The following is a 19,837-nucleotide window of genomic DNA, read 5'->3' as shown; positions in this document are numbered from 1 at the left end:
TGCACTGAAGGCATTGGTGAAAAACAGGGAACCAGGAATTGAGGGAATACCCAATGAGATGTTTCAACAAATGGATGCAACACTGGAAATACTTGTCTATGCCAAAAAATTTGAAAGATGTAGTCACCCGACTGGAAGAGATCCATATTTGTGTCTATTCCAAAGAAAGGAGATCCAACAAAATGCAGGAATTATGAATATCAGTTAACACTATCATTAATATCACACACAAGTAAAATTTGCTAAAGGTAATTTAAAAACAGCTGCAGCAGTACATTGACAGGGAACTGCCAGAAATGCAAGCCGGATTCAGAAGAGGACGTGGAACCAGGGATATCATTGCTGATGTCAGATGGATCCTGGCTGAAAGCAGAGACTACCAGAAGGGTATTTACCTGTGTTTTATTGACTATGCAAAGGCATTTAACTGTGTGGATCATAACAAATTGTGGACATTTCTAAGAATGGGAATTTTTTCACTCATGTGGAACAGATACCCAGACCAAGAGGCAGTCGTTCAAACAGAAGAAGGGGATACTGCATAGTTTAAAATCAAGAAAGGTGTGTGTCAGGGTTCTGTTCTCTCAACCATACTTAGTCTGTATGCTGAGCAGATAATCTGAGAAGTTGGACTGTATGAAGAACGGGGCATCAGGACTGGAGAAAGGCTCATTAACAACCTGCATTAGGCAGATGACACAACTTTACTTGCTGAAAGCAGAGAAGACCTGAAGCACTTACTGATGAAGATCAAAGACTACAGCCTTCAGTATGGATTACACTTGGACATAAAGAAAACAGAATTTCTCACAACTGGACGAATAAACAACATCATGATTGTAAAATGTGGGGGTGGTGTCTGTCCTCCTCTAACTTCACGAGGGGGAAGGAGAATCAAGACCAATCGCCCAAGGCTGATTCCCATGAGGCGGAATGCTACGCCATCTATACCAATTCTGACACCAACTGTCTCTCCCACAACACTCTAGTTCTGTGCTGGGTATGATAATTCATTGCAGTGGCCACACAGAACTTACCATACTCATGATCATGGGGTTTGTTGTGGAAGTAACAGGTTACCGGTCAGGCTCAGGATACAGTTCTTCCATCGGGACAGCCTCTTCTCAGCTGTGCTCACAGGCACACCTCTCTGGCCCTCGGCCTCTGCCCTGCTTAGGCTTGGGTTACAAAGCTCTTCTAGCTCTGCTGATAAGAGCTCTCTCTGTGTCTCTTGGCTCCAGGAGCTTCTCAGTGCAGGAACCCTGCACGCCCTGCTCCTGGCTGCTCTTCGTTGGTGGTGGTGGGATCCTCTCTTTCCTGCCTCTGGGATAGCTCATTTCAAGCCCAGCAGGATGGCAAAATTGACCAACCCCTTGGTGGGCCACAATTACCCTATTTGCAGAGTCCCCCCCACCCAGTCACTTGGGTGAGAGTTACAACATCATTGCGAGAAGGCCACACGGAAGCGATCCATTGCACCACGATGACAAATGAAGACTGATGTTGTCAAGGATTTCATTTTACTTGGATCCACAATCAACACCCATGGAAGCAGCAGTCAACGAATCAAATGACGCATTGCATTGGGCATATCTGCTGCAAAGATATCACCTTGAAGACTAAGGTGCACCTGACCCAAGCCACTTCATATACACGTGAAAGCTGGACAATGAATAAGGAAGACTGAAGAACTGCTGCCTTTGAATTATGGTGTTGGCCAGAAATATTGACTATACCGTGGACTGCCAGAACAACAAATATATCTGTCTTGGAAGAAGTACAACCAAAATGCTCCTTGGAAGCAAGGATGGCCAGACTGCATCTTACATACTTTGGACATGTTGTCAGGAGGGATCAGTCCCTGGAGAAGGACATCATGCTTGGCAGAGTACAGGGTCAGCGGAAAAGAGGAAGACCCTCAACGAGGTGGGTTGACACAGTGGCTGCAACAATGAGCTCAAGCTTAACAACGATTGTGAGGATGGCGCAGGACCAGGCAGTGTGTCGTTCTGTTGTGCGTAGGGTCGCTGTGAGCTGGAACCTACTCAACGGCACCTAAGGACAACATACGTGCTGTAATTTCTTTTCAAATGAGACTATAATACTAGCGATTGAACGTAAAAGTGGTCTGTGCCACTCGAGCGGAATGAGATGTGCTGGAGTATAAAATTTTTAGTGGATGGGGGCACTAAGATTTTTCCTCTATACCACGTTTTCTACAAAAAGAGTATTCCACATGTTCTACAATAAAGAAAGTGAGTCAATGAACTTAGCTGTTTCAGCAGTCGTAAAATCCTGTTGATCTCCCACAACGAAAAATTGACTTTCACCCATTTTGTTTTAAAGGGCTCGGACTTCAGTTCTGATGCTTGTTTCATAATAAATGCTGTAATTATCCATAAAAATATGTCATAAAAGAAAATGATCAGAAAACAAATATTGCCACAAATCACTGTATTTTACTTGTAGATGGATCTTTCATCTCTAACATCTTATAATGAAAAACATTTTCTATCTTTACTCTTAGATTCTTCAATGATTTTCTCACCGTTAAAAGCCACAAACAGCACCCGCTTCCACACAGAATGAGGATAACGAATACAGTCTTTCTTGAATCGTCGTTGTGTGCTCAATTTCCCTTGTGTCCTGATGGGTTGGCTTCATTGGGTCTCTGCTTCGGACAACTGGTGCCCCTGTTTTGTTGATTTCCTAAGCACGTGCTTACCTTGCTTATTGGGTAACCCATCCCTGGTTCAAGACCCTAGAAGGTGTAGGTGACCCCCCTCCAAAAAGACAGATGGAGAAACCAAGGCCCAGGGCCTTCCGTGAACAGTGAGTAACTTAAGAGCTTTGAGGTCTGGCTCGGGAGTCTCCTGCTAGGCGCCCTTGGGCCAGTGACTCAACCTCAGGGTTCTTCTTTTTTTATGTGCAAAGTCCCACCTCACAGGCCTAAATGAGAAGTTTCACGTAAAACACGGGCTCCATACCTAGCACCCAATTGGCGCTCAGTACATGGCAATTAAGTGCTTATTTATTATTGACCAACCCTACTTTGGGGATGGCAAAATTCAATTTTTTTTTTTTTTTAATTTCAGCCACTTGGTGCAGCCCAAAGGAGCCTGCAGCTCAGCCTAACTTCCACACCCCAGATGCCCAGCCCCAGGCTATGTCTAAAAACAGTGTTTTTAAAATGTGTGATTAACTGCTAACCTTCAAAAAGGGACCATGACCGGCTTGGGAACCCCGGCTGTACTGGGTCTGTGCCCACTAGCAATATTGGGTCAGACTGGATTCAGGATACATTTTCCAGTCCCCAGATACCCAAGCCTCCAGGCCTTTGGGGGCATTTATTGGGGCATGCAAGCGGGCCCAGAGCCGGCAGAGACTGCCTCCTAAGTCCCAGGGGAGGGTGAGGGGAGAAAAGAGGGGGGCGTTCTGCTTGAACAGAAGGGGGTGTCCAAATGCGGGGAGCTGCTGCTCCAGCACGGGCCACCAGGTGGCAGGCGTGAGCCACGACCCAGCCGCTAGTCGGGGGTGGGGGAGGCTTCAGGTGGAGGGGGAGACCTGCGCGTAAACAGCTACAAAGCAGTTATGGGGAGTGGGGGGTGTCACAGGGCACCTTCCGGATCTAGGGGTTGGGAGGGAGGTCCAAGAGGAGGTCTGCTTGGGCTGGGAGCTAACAACCTGAAGATAAGAGTGTACCTGGCAGTGTACAGTGGTGTAAAGGCCCTGAGGTGGCAACCATGTAGGGACTGCGCCACGCTGGGCCTTGTGTGCCCGTGAAGAGGAAGAGCCGGGTTTTATCCTGGGGAAGGGAGTAGTAGGGAGCCAAGGAGATCAGGAAGTTCAAGCCTCCAGCAGCTTCCAAATGGGGAAACTGAGGCAGGGACCACCTAGTCCGAGGACCGTTTGGAACTAGAACCAATTGTTCCTGACTTCCACCTCCAGGACCGGCTGATGCCCTCAGGTTCCCAAAAACGTGAACAGGAAAACCGAATCACTTCGAGTGCTAATTTACACGTTTCAAACACCATTTTCCCCAAGCCTAATCTTTCTTTGAATCCCAATGGACCAGTGTTCGCGCGCCCAGGCTGCTCTGAGGTCCCCCACTGCTCTGGGGAACCCAGTTTGACGACAGCGTCCTTACACGGTGTGGTTTCCAGAACAGGCCTGAGGCTGGGTGTTCTCCTAAATGCAGGCTCAGGGGTTGAACTGGGGCTCTCAGGTGGATTTTGCCTCTTCTGAGCTGTGAGGCAGCTTGCTGCGCTGGCCTGGGCCTCAGTTTCCCCACTTCCTCGCCCATGGGCTTGTGGGAGGTTATGTGAGGGGCAGTGGGAACTTGATTTTGCCTAATCCATGGGTACCGGGGCCCTGGATCTGGCAGGTGTGGGCTGCCGCCCGGAGAGCAAGGGGGATCCCATGAGGCTGAAGGGGGTGTGGGTGGTGGATGGTCAGGCAGGGCCAGGCCCCAGGAGCCCGGCAGCTGCCGCCCAGCACTCCCGTCCCAGGCCTCCTGCTGTGGCCCAGTCTGGGCAAGTATTCCCTCCCCCCTCCTTCCCTGGGGACCCAGCTCGGCCAGGCGGCTATGCAAGGTCAGAGGTCACCCCGCCCCCAGCCCTGTTCCCGGAATGAGGACAGACCAGTTGTGTCAGCAAAGCCGGACAAAAGCCATGCTTGGGGGCGTCTCCAGACCACCCAGTGGCCAGGGCCCATTGGTGTAGGTTGGGTGCCCCCTCCTAAACCAAGTCTGGGGGGGCACGGGGAAGGGCTGGGGTGGGGAAACTGAGGCACAGAGATAAACATAACTCCTCTGGGTCCAAACCCTGCCTCCTTTCCCTGCACATGTACTGAGCACCTCCTGTTTGCCGAGTGTCCCAGAATTGGCCTCCAGCCCCATCTCGTCTGTCCCCAGGGACCCGCCAAGTAGCCCAGCAGCTCTGGGCCTTCCCAGAGCAGCCACATCACCTGCGATGATGGTGGGACGGGGAGCCAGATGACTCGAAATGAAAACTGGCTCCTTTCTCAGGCCTGTTTCCAGCCACCTCCCCCTCCGAAGCTCCAGCCTTTAGCTAATCAGGTCTGGTTTTGAGTTTCACCTCCGGGAGCCATCTAACAAGCTCTACCAGCACCCAGGGAGGCTGTGGCCGGCTGGGTTCTGGGAGGCTGGGGAGGGGGTGGTGGGACCAGGACCCTTCCTTAAATCTTCCCCAGATGCTGTGTGACCTCAGGTCCCCTGGCCCCCTCTCTGGTCTCCTCAGCTGAGATATAAATACGTAAGACAGGACGATCCAGTTTGCCAGAAAGGGGCCTTCTTTACAACACCCCGCACCCCTTATCTCCAGAGGGAGGGGGCAGGAGGTGCAGTGGGCTGACCTCTGGCCTCTGACCCTTCCTGATCCCCCAGGCTCTGTGGAGACGGGCTGAGACGTAGGCAACTCTTACAGAGAATGCCCTGTTTCTCCCTTTCAGACATGGACGAGATTGGGTCACAGGTAATTGTGTACGAGTCAACCGGTTGAGACAGGAACAGGAAGGGGGTTGTTTTTCTCTCTCTAAAGGCAGCCTCCGGGGCTGACCCAGCAGGACCAGCCCAGGCTAGACATGGCCAGAGCCGGGATAGGGGAGCTAGGAGGTGGGAAGCCCGAGTCAGGGCCTGCCTCATCTGGCCACGTTGACCTTGAGTCCGTCCTGTTCGGTGGCCAAGACCAGGGTATGGGTGACACCAGGACAATAGGTCGGACCCCGGGACATCGCTCCTGGCCAAAACCCTGTGATGCTGCTCTCTGATGCTTGATTTGGAGCCTGAGAACCTAGGGAATCCCCTTCACTATTTCCTGAGTCAGGGGTTGCAAACTGGTGGCCCAAGAGCCAAATCTGGCCCTTGGTCTTGTTTCTTTGGGGCCACAGTGTTGAAACCTATAAAGTGAAAGTGTTGCCAACCCTGGGAAAGATGTGGATTTTTGTTGAAGTCCTAGCCACCCTGAGTGAGAGGAAGAGGTCCCCAAACAAACTCCCTGCCTCCCCAGGATGCCCCCAGCTCAGGAGGCCAGCTCCCAGCAGGTATCATCTCCAAGTGTAGTCCCTCAGGCGATGGACGTGTTGCTCCCCAGGTAGAAGTGATGCACTGGGGAGGGACTGTCCAAGGGAGCGGAAGACATGGAGGGCAGGGCCAACGTGTGCTCCCCCAGGGAAGGAGGCCTGCAGCATCAAGGAACGCCTGGACTGAGGCTGGCATGAGCACTGTCTTGGAACATGTAAGCAAAGAGGGAGGGAGTGGGCTTTCCAGAAACAGTGCATGCAAAGGCCCTGGGACACTACCAGGCTTGGCCTCTTAAAGGGACAAATGCCACCAGGGTGGCATGGTGCAAGGCGGTGTGGAGGCATAAACCCTGGGGGCTTCAGTCACACAAGGATCTGGGACAGGCCTAGCCGTGCCCTACTCAGGTCACCTGCAGAATCTGTGAAACTGGGGACAGCTAGGGTACAGTGCTCAATGGCTCCAGGCCCCCACGTATGAACCCGGTCAGCTCTAAAACAAACACAGGGAGGTGCCCCCCTTGCACTGCTGACATGGGGACCAGATCCTTCTCTGGGGTGGGCTGTCCTGTGCATTTAGGGTGCTGAGCAGTGTCCTGGTTTCTACCCACATGATGCTAGTAGCAGCCCCCGCCTTCATTAAGTGTCCCCTAGGGCCAGAATTATCCAAGTCAGAACCCCTGGGTTAGGGGTTTCGTTGCCATTGACCCCCAAGGCTCTGCGTCTCATAATCACCTAACCTACTGAAGCCTTAGGATGCTGCTGTTGTCATCAGGTGCCACGGAGTTGACTTGATTCATAGCGATCCCACGTGATAGAGCAGAAGTGCCCCCTAGGGTTTTCTAGGCTGTAATCTTTATGGGAGCAGACTGCCAGGTCTTTCTACCTCGGAGGTGCTGGGTGGGTTCCAACTGCCAACCTTTCGGTTTGCAGCTGAGGACTCAACCATGTTACCTACCACCAGGGCTCCTTCCTAGGGCCCTGCACACGTTTCAGTCCACACACTGAGTGGGGAGGACAGAGGAGGGAAATCACAGGAGCTGGAGGGTCCCCCTGGTTTACACTGTCTGACCCACTGGGATTTTATTCTGGTGCGTGGTGTGAGCAAGGACCCAACCCAATGCTTTCCTAATTAGTGCAGGGTCTCCCTCTTGGCACTGCTGACACAGGGTGGGATCTTTGTCTGGGGTGGGGCTGTCCTGTGCACTGTAGGGTGTTGAGCAGCATCCCTGGCCTCCACCCACCCAATGCCATAGCACCCCCACCAAGTCATGACACCCACAAATGTCTCCAGACATTGCTCAGGGCCCCCTAGGGGCACAGTTCCCCAGGAGGGGGCTCGTGCTTTCAGCCTTGTGCTCTCTGCTGCTCAGAGCCAGACTCGGGGCACCGGGGACCAGCTCTCTGTCCACCCACCCTATGCCTGGGCTTCGGCGGGAGACGCCTCAAAAAACCACCATGGGAGCCACTGTTAAAAGTCAGAAGTGTTTTGTCTTGTTTTAATATCTCATCGACTTTACAGGGTTACAATTGTCTTAAATATTTCTGAAGTTTAAATACAATCTGCATAATAATGTTATTATAAAACGTAAACTTTCAGTGTTCTTTTAAATTTCAAAATCACACCTTTTTTTTTTTTTTTTGTCTTCTTGTCTTTTTTTTTTTTTTTTCCTTTTAATACCTGAATGTTCTGCAAAAACTGAAATTGTCCCGGGCCGCCCTGCTGCAGCCAGGCCGGGCCGGGCCAGAGGTAGAATGTGGTTTTTGTTGCCTTTTTTTTTTTTAAGTTTTTTTTTTTTTTTTTAAGTTTTTCCTTTTACCTGAGTTCAGGCGTGGTCCCCACGCCAGCTAACAAACCCCAGAGCGACTGAAATTTTACACATCAAGAAGGAAAGACTGAATGTCATATTATTGCCGAGAAAAAAAAAAAAGGAACGAAGTTGGCAAAAATGGTAAAAGCAAAAAAAGTGACTGTACAAACGCACCATGATCACACACGCAGAGCCCCACCGGCCCGACAGCTGAACAGCCAGACACTGCGGCCGGCTTAAGATTCTAGAAGCAGCCCTTCCACAAACACCCCCAGCTCAGGGGGAGCCTCCCTACACCACATGAGCACTCCTGGGACCCGAATCTGGTGGGGTCCTGGGTGCCATGCACACCTCTTCTGGGACAGACTGCATACAAGCAGGGGGTCCCTGTGGCTGAGACGCTTGCTCCCATCCCCACTCTGGTTTGCATAATGGGGTGCTGAGCTGCCCCCTAGAAAGTTGCTTCTTCTTTAAACCCCCGTGATGGGCACCAGGTAGGAGGTGGGAATGGCAGGGGGGCTTAGTGGGGACACGTAGGCACAGACAGGACACTTGGCCCAGAGCATCGAGAATATGGGGTCTCTAGGACCCCCTCACATTTCCACCACCGCGAGGGCTCCCCCAGTGCTGCTGTCCCTTTCCATCTACTCCTCCTGAGTCAGCCAAGGAGACAGGTCCCAAGTCCCACGCCCGCCCCACCCGCCCTACAATCATTGGAGCTGAACAGCAGGCCAAGTCCCGAGTTAGAATCCAGCCCACTTGGCGTCAGGGGGCCAATGGCTCACCCAGCCCCTTCGACACCCGGGCTCCCTGCACACTGGGACACACATGCTTACACCGACATCCACACACACAGCCCAAGAGAGAGTCCCCGCCTGCAGCCCCACTATGCGCACAGATGGACACAGCCTATTTCAGAGCCCAGGTCCCGCCTGGGAGCAAGAAGGAGGCATCGAGGACAAGCCATCAGTACCTTCAGTGAGTTCTGGGTCAGAGAGGAAAGGCAGGGCCCGGGGATGTGGTTTTTGGCATCTAAAGTTAGACCTGAGGTAGACAGAAATGCAGACATCTCCCCCAGCTAGGGGCCTGGCCTCCATATGGGACAGGGGCTAAGACACCCAAGAAGGCAGCTGGCAAAGGCGGGGGCAGGACAGCAAGGAGATGGGGGTGAAGGCGTCAGCACCCGGGCTGGGAGGGACGCAGACTGGACAGAGCCCAGATGGTTCTTCATGGGGCAAGATTGTATCCCCCTTTTGGGTACGGAATAACCTCCCTCCCTCAATGATTGTGCTTCTACGGTGCCTGCCCAAGGGGAAAGGGGAGGGGGAGAACCTACTGAGAGGAAACCCCCAGATGCCTGCTACCCTCTCCTGGAAGGATGGGGGCATAAGTGACCCTGAGACACACATAGAAAGGGGGGTTCCCTTCCCTAAGACACAGCACAGCCCATCACGAGTGAGCCCAGCCTCCAGGCTCTATATCCCCAGAGAACATCTCCAAGGCAACAAAATTGATGCCTGGGACCAGGAAACCGTGTAGGCCTCGCCTTACCACCCCTTAGGCCCACCCTGGCCTCATTACGCTCGGCTCCCTGGGCCCAATTAGGGGCAGAGAGACCAGGCAGAGATTCCAGAATTGCCCTGGGATCAGCAGAGTTAATCCCCTCTCCAGAGAAATTAAAACCCAGTGCATGAAACGTGAGACCATGTAAGACACGACAGTCCCCCCATGACCACGCAGGTCCCCGGGGATGACGACGGGCAGAGAGTTTGAGCAAGGGGTTTAGGGCAACACATTTCTGCCGCCAAAGGCCATCACCAGCATGTGGAATCAACCCCAGGCCCAGCTGTGTCCCCCGACACCCACATTCTTCTAACCTGGGGAGCAGTTAGACACAGGAGTGGAGGTGGGGGCTGCAGCCTCCCTTCTTGGCCTTGGCCTCTGCAGCACTGTCACCACAGAGCTGAGGGAACGGGTGGCCCTGTGCGCAAAGGACCAAGAGAAAACAAAAGGACAGAGAGAAGGAGATGAGAATGTCTGGAGGGGCACCCAGGATGCTGGGCCCCCAAACCTTCCACCTGAGCTGGGCCCGGCTTTGCCCCACCCCCAGTATTGATAGTCCCCGGAAGCAGCCCTTTCAGGCGAGATTCCGGGCGCTGCAAGGAGCCTCTCAGGCCACATTCATCCCTGAGACAGGAGCCTGGGGGTTGGGACAGCCCCTCTTCCCAATCACGAGCACCTTCTATTTTCTAGTTAAGACATCCAGGTTCCCGACACAAGAGGCCACACAGAGAGCAGAGCACAGCAGGAAGAAAAGCATCGAAGACACCCCTATGGACCCTGGCACGCACCCCCACCCCTGCCCGCTCCACAGCACCTGAGTTGGTCACCTTTGGTGGCTCCAGCCCCAGGGGTCCAGTGTCCTGGGCTGCCAGCTCCCCAATGCCTCCCAGGTAATGCACAAAGGAACCCCAATCACTCGGGGAAAAATAAAAGGTTATTACACTTGTTTTTTTTTTCTGTTGTTGTTGTTTTTTTAAACTTTTTTTTTTCTTTTTTTGTTTTTTCAAGTCCAGTTTCCCTGAATGAACACATATATATAGATATATATCTCCTTTCACTAAGGTTTGGTTCCCCCCCCCAAGAATAAAATAGAATATTTACAAAACAAAACCCCGAAACCTCTTAAAAGCCCTATATAGTTTAAATGTTATTTCTTTGGAAAAAAAAAAAAAAAAAAAGTTTCCAAAAGCAACAAGAAAAAAATTCAGCTGATCTTGGCTCAGGGGTTTCATTCAACACAAGGAGCTGGACATGATGAGTGTATGATGACTAATAAAAAAAAAAAAAAAAAGACAAAAAAAATGAAAACACACAGTGCAGGGATGTATGAGGTAAACAGGGTTGGCCTTACATTGCAGCTGGTCCAAACCAGACACCAGAGTCACCAGTCCACCAGGGTTGCAGGAAAACCCCAGGAAGTATTAGATTTGCCTCTTTTCTGATTTTCCTTGCTGTTCTCACAATTCATCTCTCTGAATGTCCAAAACCTGAGAAATTCAAGTGTTCCTTGGTTTTCCCCTGTTTTATTAAATTTTCTTTATATATATATGTATATATTTTTTTCTCTCTTTTTTTTTTTTTTGGCGTCAGCTGTGGCTCCTTTGTGGGTATCTTCCCTCCCCACCCGTATCTTCCGCCATCCTGGCCCCTGCTTGGCCCACCTTGACCCCCTGCCCAGTCTGGCAGGGTTTGGGGGGTGGTGGGTGGGGAGTGATGCGGTTAAGGCAACGAGTTATTTGAGGTAGAAGACGTGGGGGCTGTGGACAACCCTGCCGGCCCAGCCTGGCTGCCTGAGCTGCTGCTGGTCCCGCTGCTTCCTCCCCGACTCCCGCTGCCGCCTTTGTTGGGAGCTGAGGGTGGCGTGGGGGCTGGCGGCTGAGCAAACAGCACTCCTAAGGCAGGACAGGAGGATAAATGAGTCATGCAGACTTTGAGAGGATTCAACGACAGGTACGAGAGAGACCCCACATGGTGCTCCATCAGTCGTAAACTCCTTGAAGCATCTGCTCACCCACCTCACAGGCACACATGCACACACACGCGGCTGCTTGAGCAGAGACCCCTGATGTCCAGAGGCTCTCAGTGTTGTTTTGGGGGCCACAGGTCCCTTTGTACACAGCTAGCCCTTTCCCCTAGAGGTTGCAATGTGCACGTACACACAGTTTGCAGCCAGTTTCAAGAGTATGCTGGCCCCTGCAAAGAACTCCACTTAGCCTCTCTCTCCTTCGCTCTGTCCCCTGGGCCGGCACACAGCAACCAAGTTGTTCTGTGTTGGCAGTGCCACCTGGTGCCTACCTAAACAATTGGCCTGATGTTATATATTTTAGAAAGAAATTTGAAAAATCACTTGCAATAAGAGAAATACAATAACTAACATGTATTTGTGAGCACTATGTGCTGAGCACCGTGCTAAGCATACCAACGTGTTTTTGTTCTTAGCTGCCGTCGAGCCGATTCCAACTCACGGCAACCTCACGTGTGTCAGGGTAGAACTATGCTCTGTAGGGTTTTCAAGGCTGTGACCTTTCGGAAGCAGATCGCCAGGCCTGTCTTTGAGGCACCTCTGGGTGGGTTTTAACTGCCAACCTTTCAGCTCTTAGTCGAGTGCATAACCATCTGTGCTACCCGGGACTCCACGCATACTAGGTAGGTTACTTTATTCAAGTCTTGTAGGGGACGACCCTTTGTCCTTGACTGTTTATCCTGTAAAAATCCCCTGCTCACCCTTTCAACTCTCATGCCTGGGCTCAAGCAGGCCAGGCCCTGGGCCAACCCAGGGCTCCTTAGTTAACTTTGGGAGAGAAATGGCCAAGACAGGTGTGGGGTCCTGGGTGGTCCTACCTGTGTACATGATACCATTAATCTCGACTGACATGCTAATACTGTTGCTGCCGTTGGTGCTGGTCAAGTTCACAGCTGAGTCCTGGCGGCTCTCGGAGGCTGTGGGAAGAAGAAAAACCACTGTTTAGAATCCTACGTGCGCCTGGACAATGATCTGTTCCACGTCCGTCTCCTCACTAGGCTGTCAGCTCCACCGATGTGTGGACCATACGTCTGTCACGTTCACTCTCTGTCCACAGTGCACGCAGAAGTAGGTGCTCATAAATATTTATAATGTATTTGTCTACAATTTGCTTTTTTCCATGATTATAAGTCTCAGAGATGTAGCACCCCCAATCATCTCCTTCTTTTTAACAACTGCAAAGTGTTCTAAACTTGACTTATTCACTCCCTTGCTGATGGCACACAAGTTGCTTCCAGGTTTCACTCTTATAAACAACACTGCAGTGAACATTCTTATATATGTGTATTTACTTGTACACCTGTGTTAGCGTACTCTGCTGTAGCTATCAAATACCTGGGTCACAGGGAGTGCACATTTTCTATTGTAAAGCAAATTGCCCAAATCACCACCTATTTATTTACATTCCCACCAGCAGGACCGAGGGGGCCCATCTCCTCATGCTTGGGCCACCACCTGATATTATCAAACTCTAATGGATATAAATGGTTATCTCCTTGTTGTTAGTGACTAGATGGAATCGCACAGCTTTCTGTATGAATCTCCTAGTCATAGTTGCCCACTTCTCTATTGGTTTGTTGGCCTTTTTTTTCTTATTGATTTGTAGGCACTCTTTACATATGTTGGCTACAAGGTCTTTATCTGTCACACATGCAGGAAACACGGAGGGTCTCAGTGCTGGATCCGTACCTCGGCTGTTGATCCGTATGCTCATAGGCAGCTGGGCTGTCATGGCCAGGAAGTTCTGCTGCAGGGCTCGCTGCATAAGCCGTTGTTGCTCATCAGCTACCAGTGCCATCTTCTTCTCAGGAGGCTCCCCGGACTCCAGCTTCTCCCGAAGCTGCTCCAGGGCGGCTGCCTGTGCTGCCACGGCTGCCTGGGCTGCTGCCGCTTGCACTGCTGCTGCCTGGGCTGCCACCACGGGGTGGCCCGCCAGAGAGACGGGCAGACGTCCGGGGACTGTGATGGGAATGGCAGAGTCCTCCTCTAGGGAGGAGAGAAGAGGACTTGGTGGCCAGAAGGGGCCTGAGGTGGCCTGGCCCTGCCTTCCACCCAAGGCAGGAACATGCACCCTCTTGAATACTTGCGCTGATGGGGTGCTCGCTCCCTCTTTAGGGGAGAGGATAGGTTTGTGAATAAACACGAGTGCTAAGGAAATCACATCAGATCCTCGGGCAGACCCCAGGGAGACACCATTCCACGTGGCAGATGAAATATGGGAGCTCAAAGAGGCAAAACAACTGGCCCCACGCACTGCCACCTGTGCTGTTGGTAGCTCTGAGTTAGGAAGGGTTCAGAGGTTCAATGGAAGAGAAGACTGTGATTGACTGGTAATGCCTGCCACGGGCTGAGCCGGGGAACTCACCATCGGGTATCTACAAACCTTGGCTTGTTGCATGCTGGCCACTTTACATTCTGAACCCTCCCCAACAAATCAACAATGAAGGAGTAGTTTTCCTCATTTTACCCGTAAGGAAAGCTGGGCTCAGAAAGGGGGCAGTGGCTTGCTCAGGGACACCCAGCAATAGCTTCAGGGATGGCTAAAGGCTCAGTTTGATAGACCCTCGGTGGCTGCTGGGGGAGCGTGTGCCAAGGAGCAGTCTGACGCGCAAAGGGAAGGTGTATAGTGACTGGCCAACAATGTCTGGGCACAATAATTAATTAGTGTTGCCTGCCACGAGATTAGGAAAGAGTGCCAAAAACAAACAAAACCAAACTCGTTGCCGCTGAGTCGATTCCAAGTCACAGCAGCCCCATAGGACAGAGTAGAACTGCCCCATAGGGTTTCTAAGAAGCAGCTGTTGGATTTGAACTGCCGACCTTTTAGTTAGCAGCCCAAGCTCTTAACCACTGTGCCACCAGGGATCCAGGAAAGAGTACAGTACTCAATGTCTGCCTCAACGTGGCACTGGGAAACGGTGATGAATTAGTAATGTCTGCCATAGGCACAGGCTGGGAGAACATTGATTCATGTCTACCATGGGCACAGGATGGGAAAACTGTGCCTGCTATTTAATGCCTGCCTTGGTACAGAACTGGGGAGCAAACAAGCAAAAACAACTATGGATTAGTGATGTCTGCCAAGAGCACAGGATTGATTGATTAGGAGTGTCTGCCATGGGGGGACAGTGATTATTACCAACCACAGTGGGCACAGGATTGGGAAATGTGATGGATCAGTGATGTCTTCCCTGGTCACAGTATTGGGGGATTGAAAGCCCTTTTCCATGCCAACTTGGGGTTTATCATCCTGGTTACCCAGAGAGGGAAAGAAGCACCCCCAACGTCATAGAGCTGGTCCGGGACCAGATCCCAGGCTCCCTCAGCCCCTCACCTTTCTTGATCTTAGGGGCTGGGGTGATGGAGCTGCCATTGGTGCTGGCGGTCAGGCCCAGGGAGGGCACGGGCAGCTTGGGCGAGGACAGCATGCTGTGGGCCCCGCCTGGTGAGTAGGTGAAGAGGGAGCCCCCGAAGCTCTGGCGCCGGCCCTCCCGCCGGTTGCTGTCGATGGCTGCCTGGAGCTCATTGGGGTTGCTGAGGCCCCGTTTCTCACACTCATAGGGGTACAGGTACTTCATGTACCTGCGGGCAGGGGGCAAGGGGACAGGATGGCACTTGGGATGCCTCCTGTGGCTCCTCGTTGCCCTTAGCGCAAAATAAAATCCCACCTTCCCTGCCTCCCTATCACACCATCACCCGCCTGCGGCTTGCCCGGCTTTTTCCCATGACTTGCTGTTGTTCGCTGCCCTCGAGTCAGCCCCCGACTCACGGTGACCCCATGTACAACGGTATGAAATGCTGCCCTGGTCTGTACCACCCCCCGGGACCGGCTGTGGATAGGGCTGTTGTGGCCCATAGGGTTTTCACTGGCTTGTTTTCAGAAGTAGATCGCCAGGCCGTTCTTCCACGTCTATCTCAGCCTGGAAGTTCTGCTGAAGCCTGTTCAGCATCCTAGCAACATGCACACCTCCAGGGACAGACGGGATGGCTGTGCTTGAGGTGCACTGGCCAGGAGTCAAACCTGGGTCTCCCGCATGGAAAGAGAAACGTCTACCACTGATCCACCACTGCCTCTTCCCAAACCGTTGCTGTTAGGTGTCATCGAGCCGACACAGGCTCACAGCAGCCATAAAGGACAGACTAGAACTGTCCCACAGGGTTTTCCAGGCTGCAATCTTTACAGGAGCAGAACCGCTGGGTGGGTTCGAACTGCCAACCTTTTGGTTAGCAGCCGAATGCTTAACCATTTTCTCCTAATCCTTCAAATCTCAATGCGTTAAAAATAAAAAGCTCAGTGTGCACGACCTCGGACACAGCTGGATGAGCCCTGAACTTCCACAGTCAAAATTCAGACTCATCCCGAGACAGTGTCCTCTGTGGTCCAGCCATCGTCCCTCATTCCATCCTCCCAGCCTCCTTGATCTTTCTGCCTCAGGCCCTTTGCACCCGTTGTTCCCTCTGCTCAGAACACCTCCCCCTCCCCCAGATCTCGACACGGCCACCCATTGCCACCCAGGCTTCGGTCCTGAGACCCTCAACGCTCCCCTCACTCTCTCCCCACTCATATCTGTTCCTGCTTGCTGGCTGCGCCGCCCGGAGCCCTACGGGCACTCACTGGGTGCGAAGGGTGAAGGCGGCACTGGTAATGGAGGTGGGCAGGTTGAGACCCTTGGTGATCTCACGCCACAGCTTCTTGTTGATGACCTCCACGAGGCCGCCCTTCTCCGTCACCAGCACATACAGCATGAAGAGGTCCAGCACCTGCTTGGCCATGATTGGGATGCGGTTCACAGGTGTCCCTGGGGGGGAGGGCGAGGGCGGGTGAGGCCAGGGCCCAACACAGCAAGTGCTAACTCTGGGTAACAAACTGACTGGGCCAGATCACTCTCTGGGGTGGGGCCGTCCTGTGCACTGTAGGGTGTTGAGCAGCATCCCTGGCCTCCACCCAGTCGGTGCAAGTGGCAGCCCCCTGAGTTGTGACAACCACAGACATCCCTAGACATAGCCGGGTGTCCCCTGGGAATACAGAGTCATCTCAGGTAAGAACTGCTGCTCAAGGGAACACTGAGGAGGTAGCTCTGCCGCTGTCTGGCTAGGACCTCACCCCTCTGCCTCGGTTTCCCAGATGAGATTTGGGTCTCTGACAGTGCCAGTCTCATGGGGTGGAGGCGGCAGTGAAAAGGGGCAAGATGCCATGGGATGGCCTGAGGACATGCAGGAGGAACCCAGGCCTGTGTTGTCCCTCTGTACTCCCTCCCTGCCCCTCCCCCATCACCAACCACAACAGCTGCCAGAGTAGCTCCCAGAAGCCGACCTACCAGACCCTGGGTACCTAGCAACCTCCTGGGGAGGGCTGGCTACCCCACTCTGCAGCCTAGGGAATGGAGGAGGGTGGGTGGGCCCAGAGAGAGGGTGGTGGGCTAGCCCAGGGAGGGAAGGGAAGGCAGGTGGTGGGCTAGCCCAGGGAGGGAAGGGAAGGCGGGTGGTGGGCTAGCCCAGGGAGGGAAGGGAAGGCGGGTGGTGGGCTAGCCCAGGGAGGGAAATGAAGGAGGGTGGTGGGCTAGCCCAGGGAGGGAAGGGAAAAAGGGTGGTGGGCTAGCCCAGGGAGGGAAGCGAAGGAGGGTGGTGGGCTAGCTCAGGGAGGGAAGGGAATAAGGGTGGTGCTAGCCTAGGGAGAGAAGGGAAGGTAGGTGGTGGGCTAGCCCAGGGAGAGAAGGTGGTAGGCTGGCCTGGGGAAGGAAGACGGGCTAGCTTGGGGAGGGAGGGTGGTAGGCTAGCTCAAACTCTCAGGCTCCAGCCCCACTCTGTGGCCCCAGGTCCAGGCCCTGCCCTTTACCCTCACCTCTCAACAGCACTCCAGCTCCCCACCTGCTCACCATTCCCTGGCGCCCCCTGACCTGCAGCCTGTGCCCCTTGTCCCTGTCCTTCCTCAGAGACCCTGTGGCCTCAGCTCCAAGTCTCCTGTCTGGCAGCTTCTGGGTTATATGACCCATTTATTGCCTGTGGTCCCCACTCCTCCTGCTTACACAGGGCCCAATGCCCAGCAGTCCCATGAGGGGGACAACTGTTGGCCCCCAGGGATGGGGAAACCAAGGCTCCCTGAAGTGACCTGCTGGAGGAGGGGTCCAGCTGGAGTAGGGGGCCGGCTTACCTGCCCACAGGCTCCAGTAAGGCCTGGGTCCCACCTCCTTCTCATTTGTTGCCTGAGCCAGGAGGGAGGGGCCCTCTGCCCCCTGGGACACAGCTTCCTGGGCCTCCCAAAGCCAGACGTTATAGAACCACCTCCCACCATCCTTGGGATCCTAAGCAAGTGGCCCCAGCCCAGTCACTTCTGGGCCCTTCCTGGGCTGCAAAACCTCCAACAAATCCAGGACGACCTGGGGGTGGAGGAAGATGGACCTTGGTCCCCCCAAGTCTCAGTCCACGCACAGCAACAAGCCCACTGCGCCCCATGCAGGACGCTGGTCTCAGCCTCTGTGGGGCAAGAGTAGCAGGAATTGCACTAAGGGGTCCTCCCTCCAAGGCTGCTGGGTGTCCCGCCTGTGGGGCGGAGGACGGATGTTTATAGAAGGGACCTCAGAAAAGCACTGATGGAGGGCCTGGGCAGAGATAAGGAAGGGTGCGGCTGTGGTCAAGGAAACAAGGGGAGGGATGCCGGCACGACCCCTGCCCTTATTTCCAGCCCCCAGAGAATTGAGAGAAATTTAGTGACGTGGGGGGGAAATTACTTTTCCTCTGTTGGCAATAAAGAAGGGGCTTTTGGGACACAAAACATGGTGTCTAGGGTGAAGAGGGGGCTCTTACAGACTCTCAGCTCCAAAGTATCCCAATTACAGGGGGGGTGGTCCAAGATGACAGGAGAGAAGGAGCTTTGGAGCTGGGGTTTTGAGGGATGCATAGGAGTTTGTTGGGTCCTGCCCTCCAGGACTACCAGCTTGGTGAGGGAGCCAGGGATGAATGGATACAGACCCACAAAGCCCTGAGTGGTTGGGGGCTGGACTGAAGCGTCCAGGGCCACCCTTTGCTTTGCCCCTACTCCACGGAAGCTCCTCACACTTCATAAGTCCCCTCAGAATACCAGGTACTGTGCTGGGCACTGGGAACCCAGTGTGGACAAAATGGGTTAGCTCTGGCTCTGGGTAGGGGCTCTGGCTCTGGGTAGGGGCTCCGGCAGGTGGCCAGGATGATAAAGAGTGGAGGAGGGGGGGTCTCTCAGGCCACATGAGGGGCAGCAGGGCCCAGGCCAGGGCTGGGCTTGGCCGATAACACCAAAGAGGCCCCACTTTAGGCCATCTGGATTCCTCCACCTCCGGCAAGGGAGGGGTTAACCCCAGGCGGCTGGGCAGTGGGGGCCGGGTGGCCCCCCCTTTCATGTCCTTCCCTCCCATCGGCCTGGCTGGGCTGTGTTTACAGAAGCTTCTGGTCAGAGGGAGGGGCCGGCAGAGGCCCTGGACAAAGCGAAGTCTGGGCCCCCTGACCGCCCTGTGGGCCCTGAGGCCCCCGGCTGGGCCCTGGCCCCGCCCCTTCCTGCCTTAGGGGCTCAGGAGGCCCCCTCCTCTGGTAGGCCTCAGTTTCCCTCTCTGAAAATCCAGGACAATCATGACACCCTCTTCGGGGAGTCATCCAGAGGATGGAAGGGTGAATTCCCCCAGCGGTGGGTGCTCCTAGGCCCCTGGCTGCCCTGGCCCCGCCCTGCCCACTTCTCTGCCCCCCACCCCGCGCTCTGGCCTCACCCCGCCCACTTCCCCAACACCCCGGTGCCTCACCTCGTTTCTGCATGAAGCTGAACAAGTCGTCCAGGAACTCCTTCCTCTTAGGGTCCCCGTCGAGCTCGTACAGCTGAGGGTAAAGGGTACTGTTAGTGCTGCCATCTCAGCACGGGTGCCGCGTTCCCCCGCACAGAACAGGCCCCGTCTGGAGCATTCTCCCCATTGCTCAGATGTAACACTGAGGCCTGAGGCGAGGGGGCTGCCGGCAGCGATGGGAACTGGGAGTCCTGGCCCCCAAGCCCCGACCCAGAGCCTCCACCGGAGTCCATTGTCTCCTGAGGCCTCCCAGAGGTGACTCTGAACCTGACCCACTTTCCAGGCAGGGACCCTGAGGCCCAGCATCCTGGAGCCTCGGTGACAAAGTCCCACATGCTGGGGGGGGCCTTGGAACAGCAGAGATTTATTCTCTCTCAGTTCTGAAGGCCAGAAATCTGAGATCAAGGTGTGGGCAGGGCCGTGCTCCCTCCAGAGGCTCTAAGGGAGTATCCTTCCTTGTCTCTTCCAGCTTCTAGGGCTCCAGGTACCCCTGGGCTTGTGGCCGCATTACTTCCCTCTCTGCCTCTGTCCTCACACGGCCGTGTACCCTGTGTCTGCCTCCTAATTTCCCTCTTCTCATAAGGACACGGGTCACTGGA

General features: G+C 54.0%; 1 protein-coding gene across 1 annotated transcript in view; it reads right to left on the bottom strand.

Moving 5' to 3' along the window:
• Positions 1 to 7,690: 7,690 nt before the first annotated feature.
• ARID3A (AT-rich interaction domain 3A) overlaps positions 7,691 to 19,837 on the bottom strand; it is a 40,885-nt gene continuing 28,738 nt past the window's right edge. The window contains exons 3-8 of the mRNA XM_049876086.1: positions 19,200 to 19,272; positions 16,049 to 16,232; positions 14,768 to 15,015; positions 13,123 to 13,419; positions 12,252 to 12,350; positions 7,691 to 11,302 (exon numbers count right to left, since the gene is read on the bottom strand). Of these exons, the coding sequence (XP_049732043.1) occupies positions 11,130 to 11,302; positions 12,252 to 12,350; positions 13,123 to 13,419; positions 14,768 to 15,015; positions 16,049 to 16,232; positions 19,200 to 19,272 (1,074 nt within the window). The 3' untranslated portion in view covers positions 7,691 to 11,129. The remainder of the gene's footprint in view (positions 11,303 to 12,251; positions 12,351 to 13,122; positions 13,420 to 14,767; positions 15,016 to 16,048; positions 16,233 to 19,199; positions 19,273 to 19,837) is intronic.

Source organism: Elephas maximus, chromosome 3, assembly GCF_024166365.1.
Source record: "Elephas maximus indicus isolate mEleMax1 chromosome 3, mEleMax1 primary haplotype, whole genome shotgun sequence".
Classification (NCBI taxonomy): Eukaryota; Metazoa; Chordata; class Mammalia; order Proboscidea; family Elephantidae; genus Elephas; species Elephas maximus.
Note: the sequence above shows the minus strand (reverse complement) of the source record. Positions and strands in the feature narration are given on the sequence as shown.